General features: G+C 40.8%; 1 protein-coding gene and 1 pseudogene across 4 annotated transcripts in view; both read right to left on the bottom strand.

Moving 5' to 3' along the window:
* Nucleotides 1-3,922: 3,922 nt before the first annotated feature.
* Nucleotides 3,923-22,526, bottom strand: part of LOC109372480 (putative protein ZNF720) — a 23,120-nt gene continuing 4,516 nt past the window's right edge. Inside the window, exons 3-6 of one of the 4 annotated variants that reach the window (XM_019625747.1) lie at nucleotides 21,305-21,431; nucleotides 20,849-20,944; nucleotides 14,976-15,049; nucleotides 3,923-3,979 (exon numbers count right to left, since the gene is read on the bottom strand). In XM_019625747.1, coding sequence (XP_019481292.1) covers nucleotides 3,938-3,979; nucleotides 14,976-15,049; nucleotides 20,849-20,944; nucleotides 21,305-21,431 — 339 coding nt within the window. In that variant the 3' untranslated portion in view covers nucleotides 3,923-3,937. Of the gene's footprint in view, nucleotides 3,980-14,583; nucleotides 14,614-14,975; nucleotides 15,050-18,253; nucleotides 20,945-21,304; nucleotides 21,432-22,526 lie in introns of those variants that run through there. The other 3 variants (XM_019625748.1, XM_019625749.1, XM_019625750.1) reach the window with 3 other exon arrangements.
* Nucleotides 10,232-12,714, bottom strand: LOC109372478 (zinc finger protein 501-like; annotated as a pseudogene).

Genomic DNA, 22,526 nt, shown 5'->3' with positions numbered 1-22,526 from the left:
CCGGCGATGGCGTAGGCTGCAGCCCCTGTGGCAGTGGGTTGCCATGGGCTACCGTGTATAGCCAGCAGCCAGCGTGAGCAGCCAGCAGCCACAGTGAGTGGCCGTCCAGAAGTTGGCGACTGATCTGTCTCGCCCGAGAAGAGCGCAATGATGGTGCCAACTTGGGCCAGTGAAGCAACATCCTTCACAACTAGATTGAAGTACAAAACTTGTCTGTTCCCCTTCCCCCAATTCCCCAGCACTGTTCCCACCCCCACAATTCCTCAATAAAAATCTTAAAAAAAAAAAAGATTTTAAAAGAGTGGTATGAATGGTTTTATATGAAATAAAACATTACATAACCTCAAAGACAAGAAGTAAAACATAGCAGGACCTATCATGAAAAAATAAAAAATGTGAATGAAATTCTAACCAGAGAGATTCAAGCAGTAATCAAAGCATCCAACAACAACAAAAAAGAAACAAACCCAGAACAGATGGCTTTGATGCAAAATTCTACCAAACACTGACAGAGGAAATAACAATAACTCTGTTAAAAAATATTACAAAATATTCAAGAACGAAGACTTGCTAATTTGTACTATAAAGTCTGTATGATACTTATAATAAACCCAAAAAAAGGCACAAGAAGATAAAAACTACAGACTAATATCCCAATCAGTACTGATGCAAAGACAAAATACTAGTAAACCAAATTCTACAGCACATTGAAAATTAGACATCAGGACCAAGTACAATTTATCACTGTATACAAAAGTCAATCAGTGCAACCCACCACATTAAGAGAATGAAGACAGGAAAAAGAACACATGATCTCAAGTGATACAGAAAAGGCATTTGACAAAATTGGACAACCTGTCAAGAAGCTATTAATGGTAAATTACAGCAACATAATAAAAGCTATATTTGAGAAGCACACAGCTACCATCAAACTCAAAGGTGAATGTCTGAAAGCTTGAGCTCTAAGGTAAGGAGAAAGGCAAAGATGCATATTCCCAGCACTACTATTCAAGAAAGCATTAGATATCTTAGCCAGAGCAATTAGACAAGAAAAAGAAACAAGTCATCGAAATTGAAAAGAAGTTAAATTATCTTTTATGCAGATGAAAAGATCTTACATGTAGAGAGATTCCACACATGGAAAAAGAAATGTTAAAACTGGAAAATTATGTTAGAAAAGTTGCAATGAACAAGCTGAAAAGATACTTAGAAAAACAATCTTTTTACCATACCATCACAATGGATTATATACATAGGGGGAAAATGTAGCCACGAACAGAAATGACTTATACGCTGAAAACTATAAAACATTGATACAAGAAATGAAAGGAGATAGAAATAGAAAGATGCCCCTTACACATGGATTGCAAGACTTAATATTATCCAAATGCACATGATACCCAAAGTTTTCTGCAAATCTGATGAAAGCCTTATCAAAATTCCAAAAGCAATTTTGGCAGAAATAGAAAAAAACACACTAGAATTCACATGGAATTCAAGAGCCCAAACACTCTTGAAATAGAGGAAAGTTGGAGGCTTCACTTCTTTGGATTTGAAAACATATTACAAAGAGTCATCAGGTAAGTGTGATAGCGGCATTAACCCAGATACTCATACATAAACCAATGGAAGAAAAGAGAATGCCCTGAAATAAACCCATGCATATATGCCAAATGATTTTTGACAAAGACCGCAGACTACACAGTGGAGAAAGGTCAGTACCCTCAACACATGGTGTGGGAAATCTAGATATCGACATTCAAAACAAAAACAAAAACAAAAATTCAGCTGGAACCTTACCACCTACATCAAACATAAAAACTTCTGTGTGTCAAAGGATACAATCCACACAGTGAAAATGCTCCCCTCGAGAAATGAATGGGGGGAAAACGATCTGAACGATCTGCAACTGTCAGATATTATAGTGGATTTCCTATTTTAAAATGCATGATGGAGTAAAAAAACCTCTGTCACTGATGTCTGTCTCTGACATTTCCATTCCATTTCCAATCATTAAGATTTTGAAGTCAGTGACTCAATAATATCAGTCAGAAGATTTTTGCATATTGATTCCTTTCCAGAATTTATCAGGTATTAATGCATATCAATACATGACTTTTTTTTCAATTAGTTTATTGGGGTGACAGTTGTTAGTAAAGTTACATAGGTTTCAGGTGTGCAATTCTGTAACACATCATCTATATATCACATTATGTGTTCACCACCCAGAGTCAGTTCTCCTTCCATCACCATATATTTGATCCCCTTTACCCTCATCTATAACTCCTGTCACCCTTTACTCTCTGGTAACCACTAAACTATTGTCTGTGTCTATGAGTTTTTGTTTCTTTATTTGTTTGTTTTGTTTCTTTGTTGTTTTCAGTTTTATATCCCACGTATCAGTGAAATCATATGGTTCTCAACTTTTTCTGTGTCTTATTTCTCTTAGCATAATAATCTCAAGATCAACACATGACTTTTATGTGCGTCTTCCTTTACCCTGTTTGAGAGGTGACAGTGCATTCAGATGTGATCTTTGCACAATTCCTGTTGCTCAACCACACTAATCATTGTGCCCACATCCTGTCTCCAATCCAAGGGCACATAAAGTCTCTTCCCAAGTCCCATGTCACTGGGTCAGGGTGAGATGGAACCTAACTAGAGATGGGAGGGACTGAGGGAAGGCCCAGGCTGAGTGTGAACAAACCAATGTCAGGAGGATAATTCAGACTCAGAGATCAGCAAGTCAAAGGGCATCTCAGAAAGGACAGACACGACCACCACCAGCCCAGGATATGACTTTCCTGAGGAAGAGCCATTGCTGAATGCTCTTTCTTTGCTCTTCCTCCTCTTCTGGGATCATCCTCAGGCAACAAGAGTCTTTAAAAGTCAATCTGGAAAGTTGAAAATATGCGGTTTATCAACATGCCCCTTCCTGTGCCAAAACTGCACACACAGGGGAGACCTCACCATGTGGAAAAGATGGTGCCTGCTGCCCCTGCCACACGGGGCATTCAGGGACAGGAAACTCCTACTCAGACACCAACAAGTGAGTTTTCCCATTCCATTCTTCAGATTACGCTGCCCTTCTGGTGACACTTTTACATGAACTGCAGCAGTGGGGACCTCACCTGTCACTCCCCTTCAGGTAACAGACCTGGCCCTGATCAAACCCCAGGCACAGCAGAGCTTCTCATCTTCACCCCAGATCTCAGCCCCCAGAAATGGAGGACCCAGAGCCTTGCTGCTCAATGATGGATACACAGTAGAATCACCTGAAGCACTTTAAATATCATTGAGATTGTGCCAAGTCAAATGTACGAATGAGACATTCTGGTCAAGGGGCGCAAAAGGTGGAATTGCAAAACACCTCAGCAATCTAATGTGAAGGGGGATTCACCACCACCCAGAGGAGGCAAGCCCAGCACAACTCCACCCTGCTTATTTTCTAGCCTGTTTGAGGCATAATTGATGAATACAAATTCTTGTATTAAAGGAGCACAACCTGGACCATTTGAAATACATATACACTCTGAAGTCATTATCACAATCAAGTTAATTAACACATCCATCAACTCACAATTACTATTTTTTATGTCCGTTTGGTAACAACACTTAGGACATATCTCTCATTAAATTTCAAGTTTATGATACAGTGTAATTGATGATACTCACTCAGCTGTACATTAGATGGCCAGAACTTCAGTAATTTTACAAATGAAAGTTTGTACCCTTTCACTATCATCTCCCCATTTTCCCCAACCCCGTTAAACATCACTCTCCTCTCTGGTTCTCTGAGTTTGACTTTTCTAGATTCCACCTACAGTGAGGTCATACAATACTTGTCTTTCTCTGTCTGGATTAATTCACTTACCAAAATGTCCTCCAGTTTCATCCATGTTGTTCATTGCTTCCTTCATTCTTATGGCTGAATGTATCATTGTGTGAAAGACTTCATTTCATATCTGTATCCATTTACCTTTCAAGAGACATTTAGGTTGATTCCACATCTGGGTTGTTGTGAATAATGCAGGAACGCTCATGGCAGTGCAGATACCTCTTTAAAATATGGTACCATTTCATTTGGATATATACCCACAAGTGGATGCCCAGTTTACTATGCATTTGAGACTTGTGTTTTGTATCTGTATCATCATATTTTCTTTCTTTTTACTATTTGGCTCATTTTGTGTCCTTTTCCTCACCTGATATTTCCCCTTCTCTGTATTTCTTCTCACTGTCTTAACCCCACTCAGCAACTATATACCCCTCCTGTTGGTCTTTCTCCCCAACTTTTCTGATTGTCCCTATTCTCCCTGTATATTGCCACTTTCTTCCCCACCTTGGCTCCCTATCCATTCTCTTAGTTACATTCGTTCTTTCCCAGTTACACCCCTTCAACCCCACTCTCTGACACACCCAGGTGGCTAGACTTGTGTCCTGCTGTTTCTTCCTCTGCTCTCCTTGTCACCCCTTGTCCTCTCTTTCAGTCCCAGGCAACACGTGGTTCTGTGGCCCATGGATCCAACACTTTTATCCTCACCCCCATCTCTGTCCAAACTCTCTTTTACCACTGTTTTCCTGCTCCTATTGCCTAGAAGGGCCTGTTGAGAAAAAAAAAATGTACAAATCTATCCATTTTTATGAGTTTAAGCCAAACTGAGGACATATGCCGGAGAGTAAGATTGCAAATGCTCCCAAGAATAAATTTTACAGTTTCTCTTATACACTTAAAATTAAGGATGGAAAATAAAGAAGATTACAAAGCAAGGCTGGCATCGGGATTGGATCACAGGATAGCTACGAGGTTATGTGTTCTCTTGGTGGGCTGCCATGACTGAAGGGGTATTATCTGGCCTTTCAAAGGTGTGTTAACATAGTTGCACAAGAACAATGGACAGGGCTGGCTTAAGAACCTTTCACTAAAGAAGTTACAGGACTGGGGTGTGACTACCCATCATGACCCGCCCAGTTAGGAATTTATGATTTATTACAGCACCCCCTTTTCCTCCAAAGGCTACCCTACTAGCTCACCTTCATCTCCCTGGAAATAGCCTTTTCTTTAAAGCACCATTTTCTCCCCCTGCTACTTTCACTCTTACTATCTGCAAGTTCCGCATCTGTTCTCCCCCACTCTTCTCTCTGCTTTTTTATTTCTCTGTCGGGGGCTGTCTATTTCTCCAGAATACCTGGGCCACATATTCAAAAGGAGTAGGATGCAATCAGTTGCCCATCTCCTGTAAGAGCACCTTTACCAGTGGGGTGAAATTTAGGATGGAAAAACATTGGGTGTCACAAGGCAGATCCGGGTCACGCCCCCTACCCCCCAACGCATAGTCAGAAGGGGGACTAAGAACTGGTGGCCTGAGGAGCAGAATGACAGGGCTTGAGGAGGACGGGAAACCTGGTGGTGGGGAGACTGGCTCAGGACAGGGTTGGGGTCTCCAGAATCCCAGAAACAGGGAGAAAATATGGCCTATCGGGGGAGGGGAGGATGACCAGTGATGTCCTAAGGACCTCCAGGGCGAGGCTGGGGTTGTGAATCTATAACAAAGACTCAAAGAGGTCTGTTTGCCTGGTACATCCAAGCCAAAAAGACACAAGTAGGAGTTTGCAGCAAAGAAAGTAAAGGTTTATTTAAGGAGTTGGCACCTAGTCCAGAGACACACCTGAGCTAGTGCTCTCAAAAACATGACTCCTGGGCTGGCCGAGTGGCGCATTGGTTAAGAGCTGGCTTGGGATGCCAGATGGCCCCGGTTCGGATCCCACATATGAGGGCCAGTGACACTGCCCTCTACAGCTAAGATGCTGAACAACAGCTCAATCTGGAGCTGGACTGCCATGAGTCGCCAGCAATGGCGTAGGCTGCAACCCCTGCTGCAGTGGGTTGCCATGGGCTACCATGTGTAGCCAGCAGCCAGCATGAGCGGCCAGCAGCCGCAGTGAGCGGCCGTCCAGAAGCCAGCGACTGATCTGCCTCGCCTGGGAAGAGCGCAATGATGGTGCCAACTTGGGCCAGTGAAGCAATGTCCTCCACAACTAGACTGAAGAACAAAAGGACAGCAACTTGTCTGTTCCCCTTCCCTCAATTCCCCAGCGCTGTTCCCCTCCCCCAATTCCCCAATAAAATCTTTAAAAAAAAACTGAATGAATGAGGAAAGTAAACAGAAGTGGTCTCAGAGATATAGAGGAACAACTGATGGTTGCTAGTTGGGAGGGGGTGAGGATGAGGGAGAAAGGGAAGGGATTAGACAGCATAAATAGGTAACTACAATATTGCCACAGGGATATGAGACAGTTTGACAAATATAATAATGTTGTAAATATTTTGTAGAGCGTCAGATGGTCACGTCTTGTTAGGGAAACCGCTTCATGGATGGGGGGTAGAAGCTTGATCACTCACTGCACTGTACACCTGAAGCTGATGTTGTACAATATTGTATGTCAACTATAAGTGAATATATATATATGGTCACGGGACATAGAGTATAGTGTGGGAGTGGAGTCAAGGGAATTGTAATAGATATGTATCATATGGGGGGGAAGTGGGGCGACTGATGGGGGAGGGGGTTGTCACCTCAAGGGGTAAAAAGTATAACTAGTGCACTGTGCTGTACAGCTGAAACGAATACAAAATAATGTTTATTTCACAATTAGAAATAAATGAAAAGTAAAAGAAAAAAGCAAATGACATTAATGTGAAACTCACTATAGATAATATACTTTGGGGAAGATACAATATGTAATTAAAGCATCAACTCAGGCACATATATTTTTGAGTTTGTGTACCCCATACAGGCAACTTGTGGTGAGTTTCAAGCATATTTCTCAAATTAGAACAAGCACAGCAATGAACACAAGATCTTATTACAATGTAGGTTCCGATCCAGTAGTTGTGGGGTGTGGCCTGGGTTTCTGCATTTCTAACAGGCTGGCTACTCATGCTAATGCTTCAAGTCCCAGGGCCACATTTTCCATATCAAAGGGGTACAGCCTGATGGAAATAATTCATTGATAACTTTGAATGGAGACTGTCACCACAATTAAAGGTCCTTACATAATAGTGAAAAGGCTGAACAATTCTTTGTGAACATTTAATATACTACACATTGTCCTATCAGTTTTTCATAAATTAATGCATAAAATGACCACAAAACTAATCTATGAGAATAATATTGTTGCTTTTCTTTTATCAGAATATTTGTCTGATATTCAGTAAATGGTATAACCTGGGATTTTACGTAGTTTTTCTGACCTAGAATTTATTTAAAAGGAAGATATACACAAGGCCAATATACAGAGAAAATCCTAACCCAATAATCATAGCAGATTTTGTAACTGAGCAGTAATGTAAACAAGATGCCAAAATGAATTGATCAAGAGACTTTTACATTTTATGCAAACACCCGGTAAAAGTGACAGTGGAAAAATTTTAATGTCACTGAAATTAAATATTTTTAATTGCATAAAATTATACATCTATTTGCAGATAAAGCTTTTTGCCTTTTAAAAACACTATGGACACACCCAATGACATAAACTCATAAAAGGTACTGTCTATTTTGTTTACAATTCGGTAGATCACAATTTTAACTAGATTATGTGCAAATATCCACAGGTGCACTCACAGAAGTAGCAGACACTGGAAAATGATGTAGTAATATGACAAAATGTTTGACATTTTTTAGGGCTAGGATTAGACAGAATGGCTATTGTTGATGTCATTATTTATTGAGGACGTGTACATTGACATGCTCATTAATTTTCCCTGGGTGGGTGTCACATCAGGGTACAGTGTTCTGTGAAGTGACTTATGTTTAGTTCCCAATTCTGATTCCTGCAATGCATATACTATATTCAACCTTGACAGGTTTTCTTTCTTCTTCTTAATTTATTAAGAATTAATCTCAGTCATCGTCTAGAGAACATTGTCAGAATATTTATGATTCAGGTCTTGAAACCTTGATTATCCTATAAATTATGCAAAAGAAGGCATATAATTATGATTCCAAAAAAAAAAGGTACTGTTTGAGTGTGTACTTCACTGAAAATTTTCAGTTACCATTGTGCTGAGTTATAAGAATTTTAAGACACATGAACATCTATTAACTATATAATCCTATTTTCTTATTCTGATAATGAATGATGTCACGGAAGAGTATGTCTGGCATGACTTTAGAATAAAATGGAAACTTAAAGGACTGAGGCCTGACTTATAACCTCCAGTTGTACAAACCAGTATCTGTAATAAACAAAGGTCAGAGCCTTTATTTTCCAAAGCAAACAAGGAAAGACAAACTCAGGAGTTTCCAGAGTAAATGTCATTCTTTATACACAACACTCAGTAAATCCCCTGAAATCTTAGTAAAAATAGGAAAACTGTTAACATGATAGAGGAAGATTGAGGCATAAAGAACCTCAATCAAGTGGATGAAGGTGACATCAGCTATGAGGGGACAAACTGGTATCAGCTGCCAGATGCACATGGATGAACATATCACCTATCCTGCTATCATTGAAGTAAAGTGAATTATGGTATGAATCTAATCACAAGGAAACAACCACTTTAAGTACATTTCAAGCCACATGTTACTCCCATGTCTGCTAACCTTTATTTTGAATAGTCTTTCCTTAGCATTCTAGACAGCAAGACTCTCTTTCCATCCTTTTTGTGCATTTTCTGAATCCGTCCCGAGCAGAGCTGATGGAGCATCCAGACAAGAACTAAACATGAAATGTTCTCCTTCACTGATATCCCAGGACCCGACCCCATCGCCAATGTGAATCTTGTCTATCAACACATTCCTATGTCGGCCTGTCACAAAGGGAACACTTTCAATGGTTGCAGGTCAGTAGTTGAAGATGAAGGAAGTCAGGATGGAGAAATGGACAGAAGCTCTGGGACACGGGAAAGAAGTAATCTAAAGAGCTGACCTGGACTATCACAAGAAAAAGAGGGAAAAAGCTTGTTTAAGATATACTGGTTGGCTAGGAACATCAGCAGTAGTGAAGTAGAAGTTTGCAAGTTCTAAATACATGACATTAATGGGGGAAAAAGTCCCTGATTTGAGACATGACACACAAGAATCTTCAGTTTCTGTCTTCCTCCTTCTAGTGACGAGGGGATGCACACCTGCACCTTGAGAATCTGTGTTTAAGGCACCAGCAGAGCCCATTCATCTGCTATCACATCCACAGGCAGGATCCTGAAATGCAGAGGTCCCCCCTCCCTGTCTGCAGTCACAGGACAGTCAAGGACAATGAGCTCCTACATGGAGACCAAACTGAGGGTTCTTTCCTGCACTCACGTGCCCTCCTTTCCTACAGACGCCCACAAATTCTGGTACAAGCGGGGGATGTGGGGTGCACAGACATGCCCATCTTGCAAGCCCATGTAGAGTAGACTGTTACCTCCCTTTAAACCAAAGTACGGCTTCTAATTATATTTCTTTTGACTTTGATAAATTAGCATTCGTTAAGCAGAGCTCCTTTGTTGGATGCTGAGCCCACAGTTCAACAAAAAGACAGGGAAACTGAAATAGACAAGTTTCTTCTCCCCACGGGTCCTGGAGGAAACACAGCACACCTGGGAGGGCCACATGGAAAGGCCAAGGCAGGATGCACCAGAGAAGGGAAGGAGCAGGGCACATGCCTTTATTAGGGTCCATGGGAGCAGTGCTTTGGGGTTCTCAAGCTAAGCCCAGATTGGTCAATTCAAACGAAAAACAGCAAGGTTTTGGAAAGCTCTGCAGGGATCTATCTAGGGGGTATACAACGTGAAGCCCCTCAGAGGCAGAGGACACTGTTGCTCACAAGGGCTGCTGCAGAAGCCTATCGGGAATTTACATTTACTTGTGAGTCTGTGACCTGTTGTCTAGTGTATGCACTAGGGGGAGGGGCCAGTGTCACTTCAAGGCAACGGGGCTACGCAACATGGATTCTAAAGCAGCAACATGGTAGTTTAGCTAAACTCTCAACAGCACTACTGTATATTTATTGTAATAATGCTCCAGTAGTTACAATCAGGAGCAGAGGATACAATATATAAATTATGGGGAAAATAGCCTCACATTACTTGCAGATTAAGGCCACGGGGAAACCGATTACTACTAGTGCTGTCATTCCACTGCATCACCAAACATCACCAAATAGAGCATTGTTGATTAAAACCGTGACTAAGGTGGGAGAGGTTAATGGTGGCAGGATAACAAGTCATTGACTATACATCAGATTTAGTATATTAAAAAACATTTGCCTTTATTATTAAAAAGATTAAGTTCACATACAGTCTAAATAAAGCACGGCAAACCACCTGTAAGATCCATGCACAAAATATACATAACAAGCATTTAGGAAGCATTCTGGTTGTTCTGATATAATGACCTTAGAGCTCTGTTTTCCATGGGTTTGAAGACTGAGGCTCATTGTTTAGGAAACATGGATGTACAATAATTATACACTTATGGATGAGTTGTCTGTGCTTTCTCATGTATCTCTGAAGACTTCCTTTATTTCAACCACATCAAATGATTTTCAATGACTCCTATCTTTGGCTACTACAAAGACACATCAGGGTTTTAATGAACTGCCACCTATTTCCTTCAAGAGGAATTGGTAAAATTAGTTTAAATTCAGAATGTTCCTGTCTCACATTAATGCAGAGAATGATGCCCTGAACACTTACTTCACAGTGACTTACATCAATGTTCTAAGTCAACCAAACAGCATCTCCATTTAGATTTCTTCATGCATTGTGCATTACAGTGCCCTCAGCCTTCTAGGGAAAAGGAGCTCTACGTGAATCCCACCCAACATACATGGGCTCTCAGATCTTCAAGGCAGCAACAATCAACCCATGATTTATACACACACTAGGAGTAAAAATATAGTCAAGTGAGTTTATAGTGGATTCACATTAATATATATTTTCTTATGTAAAAAAAAGGTAACATCAATATATAAAAATACATTGAAAGTAATTATACCTGTCTAACATTCCTCCCCTTGATAAGTTGAAAAATACTAACAAGAATGTTTTCTAAGTTTTTTAACTTTTGCTAATTTTCTATAAGCATTCTGATTTAAAGTACCATGAAAGGAGTGTTCTTGACTTACTATTTTCTAATGTCAATTCTCTGATATTTCAGATATTTTCGATGAACACTGTCCTACATTTTTTTAATCTTTAAATTTATTTTATAGCATGAATTCTGTGGGGTTTTCTGAAGTGTATATTTTCAACAAAAGTCTTTCATTCTGCATTACAAACGTAGAATTTTGCCCCAGTAAGCATTCTCTGATATTGAGTGAGGCTGAAGGTCCAGCAACAGGGTTTTCCAAATTCTTCACTTTTAAAATTTCTGTCCATTATGAATTCGCATGTGTCGAGTAAGCTGTAAACGGTGAATAAAGGCTTTTCCACATTCTGTACATTTGTATCGCCTCTCTCCAGTATGAATTCTCTCATGCAGACTAAGATGTGAACACCGGTTAAAGTCTTTGCCACATTGTTCACATCTGTAAGGTCTCTCTCCGGTATGAATTCTCACGTGTGTAGTAAGCTGTGAACGGTAAATAAAAGCTTTTCCACATTCTCCACATTTGTAAGGCTTCTCTCCAGTATCAATTCTCTGATGTTGAGTAAGACTTGAACTCCGATAGAACGCTTTACCACATTCTCTACATTTGTAAGGCTTCTCTCCAGTATGGATTTTCTCATGTCTAGTAAGATGTGAACGTCCATTAAAGGCTTTGCCACACTGTTCACATTTGTAAGGCTTTTCTCCAGTATGAATTCTCTGATGTTGAGTAAGACATGAACTCCGAAAGAAGGCTTTACCACATTCTCTACATTGGTAAGGCTTCTCTCCAGTATGGATTTTCTCATGTCTAGTAAGATGTGAACGTCCATTAAAGGCTTTGCCACACTGTTCACATTTGTAAGGCTTCTCTCCCGTATGGATTCTCTCATGTACAGTAAGATGTGCACGCTGAGTAAAGGCTTTGCCACATTGCTCACATTTGTAAGGTTTCTCTGTAGTATGAATTCTTTCATGTCTAGTAAGATGTGAACGCTGAATAAAGGCTTTGCCACATTCTCTACACTTGTAAGGCTTCTCTCCAGAATGGATTTTCTTACATCTATTTAGACTGGGTAATCGACTAAAGACTCTCCCACAGTGATTATTACATTCATAAAGTTCCTCCCAAGAATGAACATTCTCATGTTCAATAAGATTTAAAGATCGGTTCAAAGATTTGTTACATTTACATTTTCTTGTCTTCTCTATAATATGACGGTTCTCATGTATCAGATTTGAATGTTGACCAAAGACACTCCCATATGTACAATGGTTCTCTGGATACTGAGTTCTCTGATGCTTATTAGGATTTGACCCTTCTCTAAAGTTTTTCCAAGAGTCACTGAATTGATAACTTCTCTCTCCATTACACATACTCTGGTAATCATTAAAGACAGAAAGAACTTTAGTGAGGGCTCTAATTTCATTAAACATGTAAAGTTGTTCCCAATTACTCCATGATACCTATGGAACCATAATGCTTATATACATATCCTCCCAGGTTCATGAAAATTACAGAATTTGGAACAAGGAGGGATTCTTTCTTGGTGAAAGAATAAGGCCGGCCAAGTGGCTCAGTTGGTTAAGAGTTGGCTTAAGAATGCAAGCTCTGAGCAACAGGGCCGCCGGTTCGATGGGCCAGTGACACTGCACCTGAGCTGAGCTGCCGATGAGCTGCCAGGATGGCTCAGCTGGTAACAGCACGTGCTCCCAACAAGACTGCCTGTTCAATGGTGGGCTACACCCACTGGCAACTAAGACTGAACTCGGCACCTTGAGTTGAGCTGCCACCCGGATGGCTTAGTGGATAAAGTGTGTGCTCTTAACACAAGGCTGCTTGTTTGACTCCCACAAAGAAAGGTGGCTACACCAAACACAACTAAGACTGTAACACAGCACCTTGAGCTTAGAGGCCAGGAGCTGCCGACGGGCAGCCAGATGGCGACTGGCGCTCTCCACAACTAAGACTGAAGAACAACAACTTGGCTGGTCCCCCTCCCGAATTCCCCAACACTGTTCCCCTCCCCCAATTCCCCAATTTAAAAAAAAGAATAATGAGTCCTGGTTAAGGGATTTTCAAATTAAGGACATTTAAATTTCTATCTTCTATTTTTATATATCTGATTTTAGGAAATTTTGACTCAATGTTTAATCCAACCCAACATTTTAAATGAGTCAAATGATTGCACACCATGCATTAGCGGACTTCCCAGATATTCCACATTTTTACATATATATATATATATATATATATATATACATATATATATATATATATATATATATGTGTGTGTGTAAATATTCATTTACATATATGTATATATATATTTATCATTAGACTATATTGGATTGTCGGAAAAGTCATGAGGTATTTTGTCTGTTTTTCAAAGGTCATTTATTTATATAAAGAACAAATGATATATTTGTTCAATCAATGATATATTGCCCATTTTGTTTGATAACCTTTTGCCATCTTTCAGTGAGCTTCATAATTCCTTGTTCATAGAGGGACCTGTCTTTATTTCCGAAAAACTGAACAAGGTGCTGATTTACAGCCTCATCTGAACTGAATGTTATACAATGCAAGGAGTTTTGAAGTCAGCGAAACAAGTAGAAGTCTGACGGTGCAAGGACAGGTGAGTATGGTGGGTGTGACAAAATATCCCATCCAAGCTCCAATAATTTTTGACTAGTGATCAAACTTGTGTGTGGTCTTCCATTGTCATAATGGAACAGAATGCCTTTATAAATAACAAGCTCTGGACGTTTCTGGAAGATGGATTCTTTCAAACTGTCCAATTGCCGACAGCACACATTTGAATTGATTGTACGGTTCCTTGGTAGGAGCCTGAAAAACACGACACCTTAAAAATCTCACCACACTGACAAAATAACCTTCCTCTGATGAATGTCTGCTTTGGATGTCGTTTGAGGTGTTTCATCACGTCGGTACCAAGACCGTTTGCACACCACATTGTTGTTAACAATCCACTTCTCATCACCAGTTATGAGTCGCTTCAAAAAAGGATCATTTTCCTCACATTTAATGAGCATATTGCAGATGTTTATATGCATTGTCAAATGAACTTCTTTGAGTTCATGGAGAACTCAAATATCAAGCTTGCTTACATATCCAAGCTTCTTCAGGTGGTCATGAACGCTTGAATGATGGATGTTCAATGTTTCTGCAATCTCTCGTGTCATGTAACGTGGGTTTGACTCGATCAATGCCTTTATTTTGTCGTCATCAACCTCAGTGGGCCGCCCTGACCGAGGAGCGTCATTGAGATCAAAATCACCAGCACGGAATTTCATGAACCATCGTTGGCACTGATGTTCTTGTAGAGCATTGTCACCATAAACTTTATGCAACTTTTCACAAGCTTGATGCGTGTTCTTCCCTTTATGGAAGTAAAACAGTAAAATATGGCAAAAATGTACAGTTTGGTCTTCCATCTTCAACTTGCTGTAAAATCTCCAAAATTCAACCAAATTGCTCAAATTTTTTTTAGAATGAAGTTAGAACTGTCAGCTGTCAAATGACATAGCAAAAACATAGATGTGAATGACTCTACTACTTCCAAAAATGGACTAATGCCATCTGTTGCAAACATGCGTCATGACTTTTCCGGCAACCCAATATATCATTACAACACTGTTTTGTGTCTTTACATTCAGAAACACATTATTTAGCAAATGTAACTCCTTACAGTGACGGTTTTCCCAAGACATCTTATACCTTTCATGTCTTTTGGCAACAGGGATTTTACTATGAGTAACGGTCCCAGTTTGGTTATGTCCTTCATAATATCCCTTCAGTCCTTCACAATTCCCCTCACATTCCCACTTTTTCATTAAAGGTAGATACTCAAGGAATCACCTTCTATATCTTACCAGAAGCATTCTGTGGAATGAATCTTGTATGACCGGTTTTGGCAACAAAGCGTGGGTGTCTTCAGAAGGCATAACTGCAAGGCACCAAATAAATTATCACTCTTTCTACAGTCAGCTAAATTCTACTGCACAAATTTAATACTGATTACAGGACGTTGATGGTGCCATACAATTAGAAATGAATTAAAAGATTTCATTAGAGGGCCGGCCGAGTGGCGCGGTGGTTAAGAGCTGGCTTGGGACGCCAGAGTGCCCCGGTTCGGATCCCACATATGAGGGCCAGTGACACTGCCCTCTACAGCTAAGATGCTGAACAACAGCTCAACCTGGAACTGGGCTGCTGTGAGTCACTGGCGACTGCTGCAGCCCCTGTGGCAGTGGGTTGCCATGGGCTACCGTGTATAGCCAGCAGCAAGCATGAGCGGCCAGCAGCCACTGTGAGCGGCCATCCAGAAGCCAGCGACTGATCTGCCTCGCCCGGGAAGAGCACAATGATGGTGCCCACTTGGGCCAGTGAAGCAACGTCCTCCACAACTAGACTGAAGAACAAAACGACAGCAACTTGCCTGTTCCCTTTCCCCCAATTGCCCAGCGCTGTTCCCATCCTCCAATTCCCCAATAAAAATCTTTAAAAAATAAAAAAAAAGACTTCATTAGAGTTGACATAATACTGTCAGAAAATTTATATGTAAATTCTTCTCCACCAACACGTGACTCATTATGTGTTTATTCCAGAAAAGAACACATAGCTGAAACTCCAATTTAAATGTTATTAAGTCTAATGGGAACTTAATTTCATACATTTCAGATTTTTCTCAAGGGAAATTCTTAAATAAGTTTCTGTTTTTGCAATCCATAATATTAAGTAATGAAGTCCCATGTTTGAAACCAAATATTAAGGTTTCAAAAGGAGCAAAAACAAACTAGTCATCCTCATTAAGAGTACAAAATGATGGCTGGCCGAGTAGCACGTTGGTTAAGAGTTGGCTTGGGACGCCAGCTCTGAGCAGCAGGGCCCCGGTTCGGATCCGACATAGGGCCAGTGACACTGCCCTCTACAGCTAAGATGATGAACAACAGCTCGACCTGGAGCTGGGCTGCCGTGAGTCGCCGGTGACGGCGTAGGCTGCAGTCCCCTGCTGCAGTGGGCTGCCATAAGCTACCGTGAGTGGCAGGCAGCCAGCGTGAGCTGCCAAGAGCCGCCGTGAGCTGCTGTCCAGAGGCCGATGACCCATCTGCTTCACCCAGGAAGAGCGCAATGATACCAACATGAGCCAGTGAAGCAATGTCCTCCACAACTAGACTGAAGAACGAAAGGACAGTAACTTGTCTGTTCCCCTTCCAGATTCCCCATCGCTGCTCCCCTTCCCCAATTAAATAAAAAAAGTATAAAATGAAAAGCCACAGACTGGGAAAGAATATTTGCAAAAGAAATACCTGTAAAAGTCTAATATGCAAAACACACAAAGAAGTCTTTAAACTGATCAATGAGAAAACCACCAACCTGATTAAAAAGGGCCAAAGCCCTAAACAGACACCACTGAACAAGATATACAGAAGACAAAATGATATCTAAAAAGATGCTCCACATCGTATGTCACCAGGAAAACGCACATGAAAACAACAAGAAGAATTAAACACATAGCAAATTAAACAACACTACACACTATTACGAGGGACCAGAACCCAGAACACGGACATCAAGTGCTGGTGAGGACGGGGAGCAGTAGGAACTCGCACTCACTGCCAGTGGGAACACAAAATGCTGTAGCCTCTTGGGTACACAGTTTGCCAGTTCATATAAAACTACACATCCTCTCACCACACAATCAAGCAATTGTGCTCCTCCCTCAGTAGTTACCCACAGAGTTGAAAATGTTTATCCACCCAATAGCCCGGCACATGCATGTTCACAGCAACTTTATTCACAATTTCCAAAACTAGGAAGCAACCAAGATGTCTGCCAAAAGGTGAATAGATGAGTAAACTCAGGTGCATAAGACAATGGAATATTATTCAGTGCTATAGAGAAAGATGCTATCGAGCCATGAGAAGACGTGGAGGAAACCTAGATACATATTAAGTGAAAGAAGCCAATCTGAAAAGGCCACATAATGTATGATTCCAGCTGTGACATTCTAGAAAAGGCAAAATGATGGAGACAGTAAAAAGACCACTGGTAGGGCCGGCCGAGTGGCTCAGTTGGTTAAGAGGTAGCTCAAGAGTTTGAGCTCTGAGCAACAGTGGTTTGATGCCCAGCCCGAGCTGAGCAGCCGCTGAGCTGCCAACAGGTGGCAGGATGGCTCAGCTTAAAAAAAAACAAAGCTAAAAAACAAAAACAAAACAAAACCACTGGTGGCCAGGGCTGAGGGGAGGGAGAGATAGACAGGCGAAGCACAGAGAGTATTCAGGGCTGTGACACTACTCTGTATGATATGTCATTATAAATGTCCCACACGCTCAGAACAGACAGTCCAACAGTGAACCCCAAGAACTATGAACTCTGTGTGACAATGATGTGTAACTGTAGATTCACCTATGTAATAAATTTACCACTTGGGGGAGTACGTGGAAAAGGGGAAGGCTGTCCATGTGGGAGGGGCATTTGGGAATTCTCTGTAACTTCTACTCAATTTTGCTGTGAACCTAAAACTGCTCTTAACATAAAAGTCATCCTCAGACTTCTGCTTCTCTGAGCCATCTGATCTCAGTTCCATGTCTTTCTAGTGGTTCATTAGGCTTATACGAGAACATAAATGTTTGTATCTGCTACTTAAAAAAACACAATGACAGGGTCGGCCGCATGGCTCAGTTGATTAAGAGTTAGCTTACGAGCATGAGCTCTGAGCAACAGGGCCACCAGTTCAATTCCCACATGGGCTAGTGACGCTGAGCCCAAGCTGAGCTGCCACCAGGTGGCAGTATGGCTCAGCTGGTGAGAGCACGTGCTCCTAACAACAAGACTGCCTATTCAATGGTGAACTATGCCCGCCTGCAACTAAGACTGAACTCAGCACCTTGAGCTGAGCTGCTGCCCAGATAAGTCAGTGGATAGAACGCACAATCTTAACAACAAGGCGGCAGGTTCGACTCCCGCATGGGATGGTGGCTACACCCACCCGCACCTAAGATTGTAACACAGCACCTTGAGCTTAGAGGCCACGAGCTGCCGACAGGCAGCCAGATAGCGACTGGCACCCTCCACAACTAAGATTGAACAAAAACAACTTGGCTGGTCCCCTTACCCAATTCCCCAACACTGTTCCCCCCACCAAATAACCCAATTAAAAAAAATAAACCAAAACACAATAACATACATATCGCATCACATTAATTAGGTTGACACTAACAAAGGAGCACAAAATTTCAAGTGTTGGCAAAAATGTGGAGAAATTGTCCCTTATGCACTCTTGGATGAAACAATTGGTGCAAACAGTATGAAAAATAATATGAAGGTCTTTCAAAAAATTAAAAATAGAATTGTGCTGTGATGCAGCCTTCCCATTTCTGGGTACATTTCCAAGAGACTTCAAAGGAGTCTCCGCAAGAGCCACGTGCACACCCATGCACACTGTAGCACTATCCACAAAGCCTGTAATAGGATGAAGCAACCCAAATGGCCATCGATAGATCAACGGGTGAAGAAATGTAGCATATACATACAACGGAATATTATTCAGTCCTTGAAACAGAAACAGATGCTCTCACCTGATACAACACAGAAAAACCTTGAAGACATTTAAGTAAAGCTCACCAGTCAGAAGAAACAGATACTATGTGAGTCGCCTAATGCAGTCCTCCTCACAGAACAAAAAGAAGGGTAGTAGCCAGAGGCTTGGGGTGAAGGGAAATGAAGGAGTGGTTGTTTAATGGGTACACAGTCAGTTTTGTAAGATGGAAACGTCCAGAGATCAGTTGCACAACAATGTGAATATACTTAACACGACTGGACTGTACAGGTACAGAGGGTAGAATTTTGGTCACAGGTTTTTACCAAAATTGAAAATGAAAAATATCTAAAACAGATACTGTTATAAAACATTTCAAAAATTATCTGGATTTCAAAAAAGTGGTTGTCTCACAAAGAGAATCTACAACCATCAGAAATCACTGTGAAATTAACACTATTGCCACAACTACTTAACTAAGCAGGATAAGAAAAGCACTGACCACTAACCAAACAATAAATAAATAAACAAGATGAGTCATGCATAAAGTTGGAGTAAAATGATGATACAGACAACAATGCACATGTTAATGGAAATAGACATATGCATGATTCATATGTGAATCAAACCCCATATTGTCTTAAGTGTACTGAGCTGAAAAATGGCATTCACATTCATAATATCTATGTAACAACCAAAAATGTAAGTAACTAAATTTGAAGAAACTACCATAAAAAAAAGCATTGTTATGGAATTGTAAAATGAGAATAAGAGACAAAAGATCCCCAGAGCTGTGAACACTACACAGATGTACTATTGAGGAGAATCCTTCTGTAGAACTCAGATTCCACCGTCAGTGTGGCCCCACGAAGAGCAAGCATTCTCAATCATTGGAATACGTGTTGTAGGAAAGGAAAATTTCCCAGACAATCCATTACAATCATTCATAAATAGCTCTAAGGAAAATTTAATAAATAAGAATGTAAATAACACTGGAGAAATTTATTAGGTCATAAATATATTGCTATTATTTTTACAGGAAATATATAGGCTGTAATCCATCAAACACAGAACAAAAAAAAAAACATTTCTAAAACAAGGAACAACAAAAAAGTAAAATATCACAGAATGAGTGATCTATAAAATCAAAATTTGAGATTAAAGTACACCATGATTGAGAGACATGCTGAGGAAGGCAGATGAGAAACCTCATGATTACCTTCTGCCTGAAGAAAACTGAAATTGAGGAAGCAAATAATTTCCTAAATATGGAAACATAACAATTCTACAACTTACTTCTTAAGGATTTCATTTGAGCATGTTGTAGCAGCACTTCTGAATCTAAAACCAGTAATCTGACAAAGATCTATTCAGAAATGGAAAACATACAAAACACAGTCCCAGGAAGCATTGGACTGAACAAGACAGAATTATAACACGCTAGTCATTAAGAAATCAGGGAACAATGGAGACCTCCCTATACGGTGGGCAATGTTCTAAGCTCCCCTATGGCATTATTCATTTAAGCATTCTGTGAAGTAAACAGATATATTAAACTATTCTTACATGCCAGAATTGGGAGTAGAAACTCAAAATTTCTAATGTTAGTTCGTGCAAAGCAAAAGGACATTTTGAAGTGAAACCAAGATTGAGGGTTTCTGACTTTAGGGAGGTGCCTGGTGCTGAGAAGAAATTACTGAGTCTTAACTTTGTAGGGTTATGTTTGAAGCCTCTTTAGGATTAGAAATTATAAAGCAGAAAATGTATGACATCTGTCCCCAGTGCCCCTGGAATTTCTACATCAAATTCCAGGACCTCCACCACTTCCTTAACAAACTCCTTACAAAAGGCAAGAACGGAACTTTAAATATGGCTTCAGTGAGAATTCCCCAACAGACAGCACAGATTTTCCAAGGCCTCCGAGGCAATGGAACAGTAGCCAGCCCATGGTGGTCCCCACAGAAAAGGAGGACATCGGCCTTCACTGCGATTGTGACCCAGATCACTGAGGACAGTCCCTAAAGATGTAGGAGCATGGGACATGTTGGACAGGACTGTCCATCTGTGACAGCAACAGAAAGAAACCTGGGCTTCTCACATCCTTTCCCCTGAAGCAGAGCCCCCTAAACCACATCTTAAGGTCTGGCTTCCTCAGAGACCTTTGACCCTCTCACCTGTGCCATCTGCTCCTTCATTCCCACCTACCTGGGAGGATGGATACTGTCTTTTTTTGCTTCACATCCCAGGCCTCCTTCATTCTCTCCAAATAGGTAACCAGGTCTGGCTTAGAGACAGCAAGACCTGTTTATTAGTAAAAGGAACATGAGTTTTGATGGAAATTCTCCTATTCTCAATCCAGTATGTGGCTCAGGTGAGAAGAGAGGACATAGCAAAAATTAGAATGTGCTATAACATGATTCCCCCAAACAGTTATCTGACAGCACCTTTATTCTACTAGACAACATGGAACGTTTTCAGATCCTGAGTTCCACTTCAAGGACATCATGAAGACTTCTTTTCTACAGCAAACCCCTAGTTGGTACTCAGAGCCGGGATCTTAAACTCGACCACATAGAGTAGAATCTCCCAGGAGACGCTCTACTGATGAAGAAAACACACCCCTGCGGTGGGGTAGGAGTTCTGGAAGGAAGTCAGCCTCACCCAGGGAGCGCAGGTTCCTGTAGTTCTCCAGCATCACGTCCATGTACAGTTTCCGCTCAGCCGGGTGCAGGCACTCCCACTCTTCTTTAGAGAAATCTATGGCCACATCCCTGAATGTCAACCGTCCCTGAAACAAAAGACACATTTACCACGTGGCCACAGACAAGATCATAACATGACTCAGTATGAAAAGAGAGTTAAGAGAACTGGTTTTGACCTAGGAGAGTATCCGGAATTAAACAGTAAGGTCACTGACAGTAATATTCTCTAGTGTATTTTCTAACTCTAAGAAAGGAGGATAATATATGATCCACAAACTGTACAGACTTTCCTTTTCTGGAAGATAAATTATCAAGCGTCAACACAGGCATATGGATTTTTGTGTGTTATATTTGTATCATACAGGATACACTGTGTACATTTCTCGGCTGGAAATGTCATGGTGAGTTAAAAATGCCAAGTGCTTCTCTAATTTTCATGTGGACACCAAGGAACTGGATTGTTGTAAAAATGCAGATTCCGATTGAGGAGTTCTGGGGTAGGGCCTGAGTTTCCACATTTAACAAACTCACTTTTAACTAGTAACACCAGTGTCTCTGGTCCGTGTGTCAACACTATTGAATAGCACAGAGGAAGGAAACAGGGTAAAATTCATATATGACTTTGAACTGACCGAGTTTTATGGAATTTACACTTGTCACAGAAGCACAGCAACACAATTCTTTTTGAAAACTTACTGTATAATAGAGCATTCTTTTTTATATATTAATTCATAATGCAAATAAGTAATCTAAGAACAATATTATTCTTCCTCTTGTATGAAAATATTTTGTAAAGCATCTAATAAATGGGAGAGCCTGGGTTTTACTCCAAACTGTCTCTACAATTTATAAAAAAGGACAGAAATCAACATGATAGACAAACTTCATGAACGTTCACAGCAGTTTCCATAACTCAGAAGAAGAGAAACACCTTAAGCAAGTAAGAAGTAATAGCTCAAATAGTGTTAACATTTTATGGACACAGACATATGGGGAATGCATGCACATCAAAAGTGACAGGGAAGGGCCGGCCGAGTGGCGCGATGGTTAAGAACTCGCTTGGGATGCCAGAGGGCCCCGGTTCGGATCCCACATATGAGGGTCAGTGACACTGCCCTCCACAGCTAAGATGCTGAATAACAGCTCAACCTGGAGCTGGGCTGCCGTGAGTCGCCGGCGAC

This window comes from Hipposideros armiger, unplaced genomic scaffold (assembly GCF_001890085.2).
Source record: "Hipposideros armiger isolate ML-2016 unplaced genomic scaffold, ASM189008v1 scaffold_639, whole genome shotgun sequence".
Lineage (NCBI taxonomy): Eukaryota > Metazoa > Chordata > Mammalia > Chiroptera > Hipposideridae > Hipposideros > Hipposideros armiger.
This window is presented reverse-complemented; position numbering and strand designations above follow the sequence as displayed.